At 42.0% G+C, this 11,994-nt stretch overlaps 1 protein-coding gene across 1 annotated transcript in view; it reads left to right on the forward strand.

The window, feature by feature from the left end:
• ZRANB3 (zinc finger RANBP2-type containing 3) overlaps window positions 1–11,994 on the forward strand; it is a 259,543-nt gene that overhangs the window by 238,914 nt on the left and 8,635 nt on the right. The window contains exons 17-19 of the mRNA XM_030887987.2: window positions 2,487–2,629; window positions 10,267–10,371; window positions 11,056–11,455. Coding sequence (XP_030743847.1) covers window positions 2,487–2,629; window positions 10,267–10,371; window positions 11,056–11,455 — 648 coding nt within the window. The remainder of the gene's footprint in view (window positions 1–2,486; window positions 2,630–10,266; window positions 10,372–11,055; window positions 11,456–11,994) is intronic.

The following is an 11,994-nucleotide window of genomic DNA, read 5'->3' on the forward strand; positions in this document are numbered from 1 at the left end:
GTGAGCCATTGGAGCAGCAGTTAAAGTGCTGGACTGCTAACTAACAGGTCGGTGGTTCAAACGTACCAGGGGCTCCTCGGGAGATCTGACCTGGCAACTTGCTCCACAAAGATGAGCAAGGCCTCCAAGAGAGTTCTACGGTGTTAACATTATAGTCACTGTGAGTCAGAATCGTCTCCGTGCAATGAGTTCTGGTTTACGGACCTGTTCCATCAGAGATATCGCTGCCAACTCGTCAGTTCCAACTCAAAGCGACCCTGGACAAGGTTTCCAAGACTAAATCTTTACAGGAGCAAATGGCCTCGTCTTTCTCCTGCAGAGGGTTGGCGGGTTGAAACTGCTGATCTTATGGTTAGCAACCCAACACCTGACCCACAGGGCCCCTTAAAAGACAGCTAACCCATAAAAAAAAAAACCCTAGGTTTATTTACGGCTAGTCTCCTATAATAATTGAGTCAGTCTCAGTATGTAGCAGGGCCTCAAAACAGTTAGAACAGGTTTGGCCATGGCCAATTAAGTTGAAATTGAAACAGACCCAAATGTTTAAATTTTGGTCAATGATTACCTGGATAGGAAGCATTCCAGGTGGAAGCACTGGAATGGCAGGTTCAGAGGAGGCAGAAGGAGCCCTTTCAGGAGCCTGATGTAGGAAATTGGACTGTTGCCGGGACTGCAGAGACCCACACCCATTCAAAAGCATGGGGTCTCTAGCTCTGCCAGCCAGGAGATTTGGTTGCTATACAATGCGAATGGTGCTCATATATTCTAAGAGAATAAATATCTAGCTGTACATGACCCATAGTTTTCCATTCAGTCTGCTTAGGTTCACCACATTGGACAAATCTGGGTCCATTCCGGTTTCGAGTCATCACTCCTGAAGGAACCAGGAGGAACCAGTTCAAAACCCTGGTACACGGCCATTCTCACTGTCAGCACCACAGTGCCCACTTTCCCTAGCTTTGCCTGCACCACTGCTACTTCACACAGCAAGACCACTTTTGGGTCCTATGACCACGTTATCACTGTAAGTCCTTATACTCATTAAAGGCGAGAACCACTGGTATAGAGTATTCACAACAAAGATCGGAAACTGTGAAAATCAGAGGAAACCTAAAAGGAACTTTGGAGGCACTGTTGGGTAGGTGTTGGACTGCTCCCCCAAATATCAGGAGTTCAAACCCACTAGCCACCCTGCAGGAGAAAGAAGAGGGTATCTGCTCCAGTAAAGGTTTACCGCCTCAGAAAGCTCATGTAGGGTTGGTATGAGTTGGAAAAGATTCAATGGCAATTGGCTTGGTCTTTGTTTTTTAATTGGAAACTCGATTCTATTTGGGGGATATAATAAAATTTCCCCCAAGTAGACTTTTGAGTTTCCAAATTAAAAACAAAACACAATACTTCATTATGCTCATGAAGAACTTACACATGGATCAAGAGACAAACAGAACAAGGGAATACTGTACACTGTAAAATCAATCAGGAAAGGTTTGCATCAGGGTTGTATCTTATCATACTTGTTCAGGCTGTTTGCCAAGCAAATCATCAGAGAAGCTGGATTATATGAAGAAGAATGTGACATCAAGATTGGAGGGAGGCTTATTAACAACCTGCAATTTGCAGATGACCCACCTTATTTGCTGAAAATGAAGAAGAATTGAAGCACTTGCTGATGAAGATCAAGGATTGTAGCCTTCAGTATGGATTACAGCTCAATGTAAGGAAGACCAAAATCCTCACAAAAGGACCAACAGGTAACTTCATGATAAATGGAGAAAAGATTGAAGTTGTCGAAGATTTTGTCTTACTTGGATCCACAATCAATGCTCATGGAAGCAGTAATCAAGAGATCAAATGATGCATTTGCATTAGGTAAATCTGCTGCACAAGATCTCTTTAGAGTATTAAGGAGCAAGGATGTTACTTTGAGGACGAAGGTGTGCCTGATCCAAGCCATGGTATTCTCCATTGCATCATATGCAAGTGAAAGTTGGACATTGTATAAGGAAGACCATAGAAGAATTGATGTTTTTGAATTGTGGTGCTGGAGAAGAATTATTGAAAGCAACGTGAACTTCTAAAAGGACAAATCTGACTTGGAAGAAGTACAGCCGGAGTGCTCCTTAGAGGCAAGGATGGCGAGATTTCAACTTACATACTTTGGACATCTGGTCAGGAGAGACCAGTTCCCTAGCGAAGGGCTTCATATTTGGTAAAGTGGAAGGGTGGTTAAAAAGAGGAAGACCCTCGACAAGATGGATTGGCACAGTGGCTGCATCAACAAGCTGAGGCATAGGAACAACTGTGAGGATGGTGCAGGACCATATAGGGTTTCGTTCTGTTGTGCCTAGGGTTTCTATGGGTCAGAACCAACTTGATGGAACCTACCAACAACAATAAAACTTCAGTTTTCTGATGTTATCAAAGGCCATAGCCTCAAAGATGCCTCTCCAGCTGCCAGCTCTTTTGTTATCTTATTTTTCTTGCAGATTTTGAGGTTTGTTCGAGAATGGAGTAGTCTAACTGCCATGAAACAAAGAGTTATCAGGAAAAGTGGTCAGCTGTTCTGTAGCCCAATTCTTGCTTTTGAAGAGATCATAAAGCAACAAACCAAACCAAACAGTACCAAAAGGTATGAACTTGAACTGTCTTTCTGATTTTGTTTTCTTCTATTACTTCTTTGTGGCCTTTTCTCCAGGGGTTCTGAGGGATTTTATGTAATCACGAATGAAGTTCTGTCAAGTTAAAAGAAAATCATGCATAAAGTAATTACTTAGTAGATCGTGGCTGCATAATTAGGTATATTTTAATGTGACCAGATCCACTGGGAAAGACTCCTTGTCTGGTCTTGCTCATCACGAGCCCTGCTCACCCGTAGAGAAGCTAGAGTCACGGTTTCATGCAGCTTGTGACCTGCCACTCCTGAGACCCCCCATTTGGCAGCAAGAAGACATTTCCAAGAATATCTCTTGCCTTTCCACCCCATGTGTCTGGCACTTCACTGGGGTTAGTTTGGGGAGCCAAGAAGCAGAAAAGCTGGTTGTGACTGAATTCCCCACCGCCCTAAGTGGTAGACAGTGACTCTCATCACCCCCATGATTGGAAACGGAATGGAAAGAAGGGTGAAAGGTGAATTGGCGGATATCTGTGGTTGCTTTGCTTCTGTCATTACAGGTCCTTTTCTACTCTTGGTCCCATGGGGACCACTCCTGTCTGGACATCAGCATCATCTGTGCTAAACTCAAGTATCCCTTTATGTGGTCTAGGATCCCATTTTCTCAGGTGTCTCCCTTTAGCTAGAAGCAAGGGTTGTGACGACAAGTGGTCAGCTGTTCCCTAGTCCAGCTCTAGCTTTGGAAGAGATCACCAAGAAACAAACTAAAGAGCACTGGCAGAGAAAGCCTTCTAGGCGCTTGCTGTTTCCATGCACCCATAATTACTCTTCATCCTCACTTCCAGAACTTTCCTATCTGTTCTCTAGCCTTTTCCATGCATATACCAAAATCCATCTAATGGGATGTGGGATTGAGTGGCTGATTAAATGAATTATGCTTTCTTCAGATAGGAAAAGTCTTTAAAGAAAAATTCTTGGAAAATTTCCCCTGGATTTTAGTTACATTTTTCTGTGAACTTCATGAAGTCCTTTCAAATTTGTATGAGTCCGTGATAAATTGTTAAGGGTAAGAATAATTGTAATAAAAAAGATGGACATGCAAATATATTTGATCGCCAGTATTGCTGTCCAGGCTATCTAGGAAAGACACTGTTAAAGGTTTCCTATGGGCCAGTGAGTGGTCCTTAGCCAGGGGCGCCTTGTCCCCAGAGTGCTACTATCTGGAGACATTTTTGATTGTCAAGGCTGGAGAATGCCTCTCACCACACTGATTGGTTTTCAGTTGTCGCATAGTGAGTACCACTTTTGAGAAATCCTCCTCTCAGATTTCAGAATAGATGATTGTGGGAGTGGTAAGGATTTTAACTTTATTCCAGAATCACACTCATAGCCCAAAAAGGCATTCCTTAGTTCTTGGTGTTCTTCATAACTACAAAACAATAGGGTTAGGGCATGCCCAGCAATGACATCACCTTATTAGCATAACAAAAAACTATCACCTCTATGGCAGCGAGTTATATGAAAGGTAACTCAAAATCACAATTAGTTACCACTTCACACATACTCCAAAACCAAACTCACTGCCATGGAGTCGGTTCTGACTCCTTGCGAACCTGTGCACAACTGAACGAAACACTGCACGGCCTTGCACCATCCTCACAGGCATTCCTAAGCCAGAGCCCAGTGATGCAGTCACTGTGTCCATCCATCTCGTTAAGGGCCGTCCTGTTTTTTACTGCCATCCCACTTTACCAAGCATGAACCCCTTCTCCAGGAACTTGTCTCTTCTGACAAAAGTCCAAAGTATGTAAGGTGAAGTCTTGGCATCCTTGCCTCTAACCAGCATTCTGACTGTACTTCTTCCAATACAGATTGGTTTGTGTTTTTAGCAGCCTGTATTCTTCTCCAGCGCCACAATGCAAATGCATCGTTTCTTCCTCGTTCTTCTTTATTCAGTGTCCAACTTTCACATGCATATGATGTGAAGACCAGGGCTTGGGTCAGTCACACCTTAGTCCTCATAGTAACATCTTTGCATTTCAGTACCCTGTAGGGGATAGTGGAACTGCCCTGTGTCCTCCACGGCTTTATGGGAGCAGAAAGCCTCCTCGAAAGCCTTCTCTTTCACCATCCGGTTTTCCCTTGGCCACAGCCAATCATTGTAGCATATCAGCAACCTAGAGCCCGTCTCTTGTCCGTGGTCTGGACCTCATTCCGTGCACCTCTGTCTTTATAAAAACTGACATTTTCTACTACCATCCTAATGTAGGAATCAGTTTGGCAGAAAACATTCCCCCCGTTTTAAAATGTTGGGTTTTTTTTTACCAAAACTAGGATTTTTATCATCATCCTTGTGAGGGTTAGCATACTTACCTGAACTTCCTAGCACATCTCAATGGGAAAGTAATATGTTAGAAAATAGCAATAAGTTTGAAAAATCATCCACTGCTGCTTTGCGACTGGTTGATCTATTTCTTGTGGTTTGCAAAAGTTTGTGTTTAACCCTCTAGTAGGAAACAAGAGTTTATTTTTAGTTCTTAAATTTCTGAGTAGATATCTCAGCACCTTTTAAAGTTACTGAATTAGGTTTCTAAGCTTTTAAACAGTGAATCAAACCTGAGGCAAAGCTTAATAGCTTATTCTCCCTTAAAGCTGAGATGCTTTTGAATTCATTTAAATCCCAGAAACACTTGAGGGAAGTGTTTTTGTCAAGGGAACAGAGTAGTTGAAATGGGGGAAGTTTAAAATGAAAAAGTGCAAGTTAAGGAACTTTCAAGAAATTAACTGTGATTTAACTTCTTTTTGTTTTAAGGAAGATAAGAGAAAATGGAAACATATAACACAATCTCTACCATCTTAACAGCACAAATGAAAAGCTACCTCGAGATGCCTATCACTATTAGGAACAATGTTCACTAAATGAAACCTCACGTGCGAGGGACAGTGAGAGTGCGTTCATCTTCTCCAGTGCGGTTGGGTGTATAAATTGGTACAACTGCGAAGGAGAGTATTTGGTCAAAATCTATCCAAGTGGAAAGCATCTGTGACTTAAAAATACAAAGCAGAACTTTCTATTGTGGATTGGGTAAGGGTTTACGTTCTCCATTCAATAGTTCATACTCACTTTGTATCATCTCTGCCATTGCAATCCCCACAGCAGTGTATCCCATCTCACCCTGACATTTCTCGCTTCCATTCCCCACTGCTTTCCAAACTCTTCTAAACTTTGGCCTTGGGTAGTTGCTGCCCTTTTGATCTCAATGATTGGTTACTCTCAGTTGTACTTATTTCACCAGGGTTCTTGTTTCCCCATTTAGACTAGTCTGTTGGTTTTTGTTTGTTTGTTTCCCACAATGATGAAGGTTTCTGGGGGAAGTTTATAAGTTACAGGTCAGGATCAGTTAACAGTAAAAGCACAGTACATTGGTCCACAGCAACAGCAACATCTCAGCCAGTGGCCCAGTCTCTCTCTAGTCCTCTCAGCCATGTGGCCCCTTGGTCTCTGCCTCTGTGGACCAGGAAGCTTGCCTGGTGCTCTGCCCTACAGTCCCATAGGGTCAGCACTACCCCTCTATTCTGTCTCATGGTTTCCTTGCTCAACCTCCTAGTCTTGGGCTGACTCCTCTGCTTTGCACCAGTCTCCTTGCCATACTCTCTGCTGCCTCTGGTCTTGGCCCTAGACTAGTCTATTATTTGGCTGAAAATTGAGCCTTGGGGGTGAGTTCCTTTCCAGATCTGAAAGGTAACTACAGGCTGTAGGCTCAGGTTTCCACCAGTCTCAATACAATCAGTAAGCCTGGTCTTTTTTTACAGTTTTGTGTTTTGTTCCACATTTTCCGTGTGTCTTAGATTTTTATCTCTCTTCTTTTCCTCTGAACAGGGGCAGACCAATAGTTGCAACTTACACTGCCGCTCATGAACTTTTAAGACACTGTCAAGACTAACCACAGTAAGATGTAGAGTATTGTTTTTGTAGACTGTGGTAGAAAAAATGGTCTATTGATACTATGTTCCTGAGCCCCCAAGCCCAGCCTCTCATTCCTTTCAAGTATCTGTTATGTCTAGGACCTTTTCTTAACTTTGCCGCCTGTATGCCCTACCACATTCATGGAGATATTTTCAGCAAAGGTAAATACCAATGAATAAATAGCCTCTGTCCAACCTATATCCATATACTTAGGAGTGTTTGCCTCCCCTCCCTTATCCGTTCAGCCTGCATGAGTATCCATGCAGCTCCTCTTGATCACGCTTGTGCTCCGCCCAGCCGTTCCCTAACCGGTGGGATTCTAAGGCTGAAACTGCTGATGAAAATAGAAAACTTCCACTTTCTCCTTCAGAGGGGCTGGGGGTTTTGATAGACCAACCTATAACCCATCCTGCCACCAAGGCTCCCTTCAGTGTTGAATAGGAGTGATATAAAGGATGTCTTGGTTTGGATCTAGTTCACAAGGGGAATATTTTAAGTTTCTCTCCATTGAGAGTAATCTTGGCGGTATGTTTTGCATATATTGCCCTTTATTATATCGAGAAATGTATATTCTAATTTTGTTGAATGCGTTTTATCAGGATGGCTGTTAGATTTTGTCAAATGCCTTTCTGCATCAATTGATAGCATCCCTTGATATTTCCTTTGTTTTATATATGTAGTAGATTACATTGCTTGTTTTTCTGATGTTGAGCAATCCTTGTATACCTCGTCTGAATCCCACTTAATAATGATGATTTTGTGTTTTTTTTTAATTGGCTAGGATTTTGTTGAGAATTTTTGCATATTGGTCTATAATTTTATTTTTAGTGATGTCTCTGACTGGGTTTGGTATCAGGATTATGCTTGCTCCATAAACTGAATGGAGAATGTTGTATCCCTTTCTTTGCTCTGGAATACTTGGGGTAGAGTTAGTTTCTGCTCTTCTCTGCCTGTTTACTGTGATTTACCAGGGAAGCCATCTGATCCCAGGCCCTTTTGTGTGAGGAGTTTAGTAGCCTGACTATTCTTCTTTTGTTTTATTTCTGTTCACATTTTCTACTCAGTTATCTTTTTTGAATTTCCATTGGTTCTGTTGTGAGAGCACCTATTTCATTTCTTCCTTGTGTTATTTGCTTGTTCTCTTTCTTTTTTATTTTATTAATCCTCTCAAAGAACCAACTTTACAGTCTTGGTTCTTTGTATTGTTTTTCTGTTTCATTTATGTCCACTCCAGTTTTTTTTGTTTTCCTTTCTGGTGATTTTAGTATTATGTTGCTGTTTATTTCTAGTTGATGGAGATGTTGGGTTAAGGTCTTGATTTTCATTTTTTATTCTTTTTTGATATGAAAGCACTTATTTTTGGCATAACAACTCTGCTTTCAGGAGCTTATTTACATATACTTAATGTGTACAAAATGTAGATACATAAAGCTGTTGCATTATTTTTTATGATATCAAGACTGAAAGCAATCTAAATGCATATTAATCAGATGTTTGTTTGATATATGCAGCAATAGAATCGGGTAAATCCATAAAGATATGTATTGCTTAACATCCATTTGACAACATTCAACCACATATAATATCAGTGATCCTATAGCATAGTGTGTTATGCATTGGGCTGCTAACTACAAGGTCATCAGTTCAAAACTACAAGTCGTAGTGTGGGCAGAAGATGAGGCTTTCTAATCCTGGAAAGATGTATGGTCTCAGAAACCCACAGAGGTAGTTATACCCTGTCCTGTAGGTTATACCCTTCCCTGTCAGTATGAGTCAGAATCAGTTTGATGACAATGAACTTGGTTTGGGTTTGATACGCTCTCTTGTGGTGGTTGTGGTTTCCGGAAGAAAACAGCTATCTTCTATTTATTATTTGCCCCTACTCGTTTTAAAGATTCCCCCCAAACCAGACTCTTGTAGCCCTGGGCCACATCAGGTGAGACAGGGGACCTGGCTCTGGGCATAGGCGCTCTAACTTTGCAGGCCAGGTGGGCAGGCACGGCGGTGGGGGCTGGGGGGCCACGACTAGGCGGTCTCCACTCCCTCCCCACTCATTTCCTCTCACCGCACTCTGCTACTGCCCCTTCCTCAAGCCTCTGCCAGCAGCCATGGAATAAGACCAAGGGAAAACGGTCGTGCTTGAACTTTCATGCTGCCCACCTATTACCTGAAAGGACTCAAAAATATGAAGCAGATTTGCCTTTAAGCTAATTGCAGAAAAAAATATCTGCAATAGGTGTAAACTGCTAGAGAAACTGGGCCATGTTAATTATAAGGAATTAATTGGGTAATTGCATTTCACCTACTTAAATTCCCTTGTCACCTTTAATTGGAGTAACTTTTCTCTATACTTCCAGCCCGTAAACTGTTGTTTGATGATGATAGTGTTGTCTAATAAGGTTCTAAATCCCACGTCAAGAGTAGCTTTATTTCAGTGGAAAATTCTATAAACCTTGAATGGCCTAGTAGTAATGGGAACAACTGGGAGATTATAGAAGATGTGATTGAACCTGATTAACGAAAGAGACAATCACTTTACCTGGATGCACCGAGAGCACCATTATAAGTGGTTTAGGTGATTCAGAGAAGCCTTGAAGAAAGCCAAGAAGGAGGGAGGTAAAAACAGAGATTTTCTGCAAGTTCAGAAGCTGTATACTTAACCCTGTCAGTTGGGCTGGTATTTTATTATTTCTTATGCCCACTACTTTTCTCTTTAAATGAAAACTGTCCAAGAGAATATTAGATGACTCTTGGGTTTCTTAGAAAAGGGCATCAAAGAACAGAAAATCAAATCATTGTGAATGAGGGGGAGTGTAGATTGGGGACCCAAGACCCATCTGTAGGTAACTGGACATCCCCTTACAGACGGGTCACAGGGAGTAAAAGAGCCAGTCAAGGTGCAGTGTAGCAACGAGGAAACAAAATTTTCCTCTAGTTCCTAAATGCTTCCCCCACCCCCATGCCCCGCCACTATCATGACCCCAATTCTACCTTACAAATCTGGCTAGACCAGAGGATGTACACTGGTACAGATAGGAACTGGAAACACAGGGAATCCAGGACAGATGATCCCTTCAGGACCAGTGCCGAGAGTGGTGATACCGGGAGGGTGGAAGGAAGGTGAGGTGGAAAGGGGGAACCATTTACAAGGATCTACATATGACCTCCTCCCTGGGGGAGGGACAACAGAAAAGTGGGTGAAGGGAGATGGACAGTGGAAGATATGACAAAATAATAATAATGAATTATAAATTATCAAGGGTTCTTGAGGGTGGGGGGAAATGAGCTGATATCAAGGGCTCAAGCAGAAAGCAAATGTTTTGAGAATGATCATGGCAACAAATTACAAATGTGCTTGACAAAATGGATGGATGTATGGATTGTGAAAAGAGTTGTACAAGCGCTCCCCCAATAAAATGATTTTTTTAAAGAAGAAAAATACACCCTAAAAAAAAGTTTAGAAACACCACCACCCCCATTTCCCCGCAAAAGAAAGAACCTACAGGTTTTCCACATAATGGAGATAAAGGGAGACGATTCCATTTCTTCTCTTTAGTCTTAGCACAATGAATAGAATTTGTATCTTGCTCTCCTGTTTTTGTTTTTTCCCCAAGGAGAAGCATGAACCTGGAAGAGAGAAACTGTTGTAAAAGAGAGAGATCATGTATTTAATGTGTAATTGTTTCAGATACATAACCAAAGAAGACGTTGCTGCAGCCTCCGTGGAGAAGGTGAAGAAAGACGGGGGCCAAGTCCGTCTGATCACAAAGGGATCTAGGGACCCCTCGGCAAAGTAAGCATCTGCACCACCAGGACAGAGGCGTACTAAGGCCACGGCTTTGTATTGATCTGTGGGCTCCGTTTTTTAATGACAGCTGCCTTTGTATGGCTGTTTCAGGGACTGCAAGAAACTTTCACAATATAGTAACCCCATTTTTAAGTTGACTTTGGTCAAATCCGCGCTTACCAAGTCTCCTGTTCCAGTTCTCAACAACACTGTTGGCTTCTTAACTGTGTCACTTTGTAGATGTGAAGATTCTGTTTCCTGTAGGCCAGCAGAGGCTGCAATAGAACACCATGGAAGCCTTAGTAATGGCCCATCTCCCCTAACGAGGACAAGATGTGTGACACACAGTACTCAGAGCACGGTAGCGACTAACCTTTGGCTAGAGTCTTCCATTAGCCGTAATGGCCATTCTGTAAGTTCTCATCTCTAACTTTTCCAGGCATGTCAAAGTCGGGCTGCTTCCTTAAAGGTATCTAAATTCCCGAGAGGCAAATTGCATTCCACTCTTTACTTGAAACAGAATGTAAAGTCCTGACTTTATGTCATTACCATACAGAATCAGAAATTTGTGGGGGCTCTATATTTACCAGTTGTCTCTATAGAGATTTTGATGGCATTTATACAAAGCAATGACAGTTTATTTACACTAAAATCGTCATGAAATTAGTTGCAATCCAATGTTTTGTCCAGTTACAACCCAGATGGTGCCTGCGTCCCACTTCTGAATCCCTGCACAGCTCCAGCCGATCTCTCTGTGAAAGCGCCTGCCTCCAACGGCTATTTGCAAGCTGTGGATAAGGAAGGGAATCCACTTTGCATTAGCTGTCAGCAGCCCACTTGCCAGCCTGAACAAGAGCGTCAAGGGAATGCCTGGGATTCACGGTTCTGCTCTCTGAAATGTCAGGAGGAGTTTTGGATTCGATCTGACAATGGTTACCTTCGAGCCAAGGTGTTTGAAACTGAACACGGTGTGTGTCAGATATGTTATTTGAATGCACATGAACTCTTTTTACGTCTGAGAGATGCCCCTAAAGGTGAGAAGAAGAATCTTCTGGATAGTACCTGGACCTCAAAGCTCCCCCTAGAACAGGTAAATCGTAGTGCCATCATATGCTAGAAGTTGATATTATTCGGAGAGATTGATATTGACTCACTAGTTTCCTTTTCTAACTTTTTATACAGAATTTTCAAATAAATATACAAAGTGGAGAGAATAATGAACCCATGATATGCCTATCATCCAATTATCAACTTTTTTGGCCATTTTTAATTCATCTATCCATTTCTTTGGTTGTTACTTGTGTAATTAAAGTGGCGTTGACTAGAGAAACAAATCCAGTGACACTCATATATGTGTGAGAAAGAGCTTTAAGTCAGGAAGCAATTATGCATCAATAACACATGCCAGCCCTGTCCAACTCAAGTCCATAAGTGCGTGTGTGATACTAGTCCGTAAGGCCCTCTTCAGACTCATGCAGCCACATGCAATGGTACAGAGTGCAGGAAGAGCACAGGTTTTTTTTTTTTAATCGTTATTTTAGGAGCTCATACAACTCTTATCACAATCCATACATACATCAATTGTGTAAAGCACATTTGTACATGCATTGTCCTCATCATTCTCAAAAC

Source organism: Echinops telfairi, unplaced genomic scaffold, assembly GCF_000313985.2.
Source record: "Echinops telfairi isolate 266 unplaced genomic scaffold, ASM31398v2 ScPeMD7_4;HRSCAF=17, whole genome shotgun sequence".
Taxonomy (NCBI): domain Eukaryota; kingdom Metazoa; phylum Chordata; class Mammalia; order Afrosoricida; family Tenrecidae; genus Echinops; species Echinops telfairi.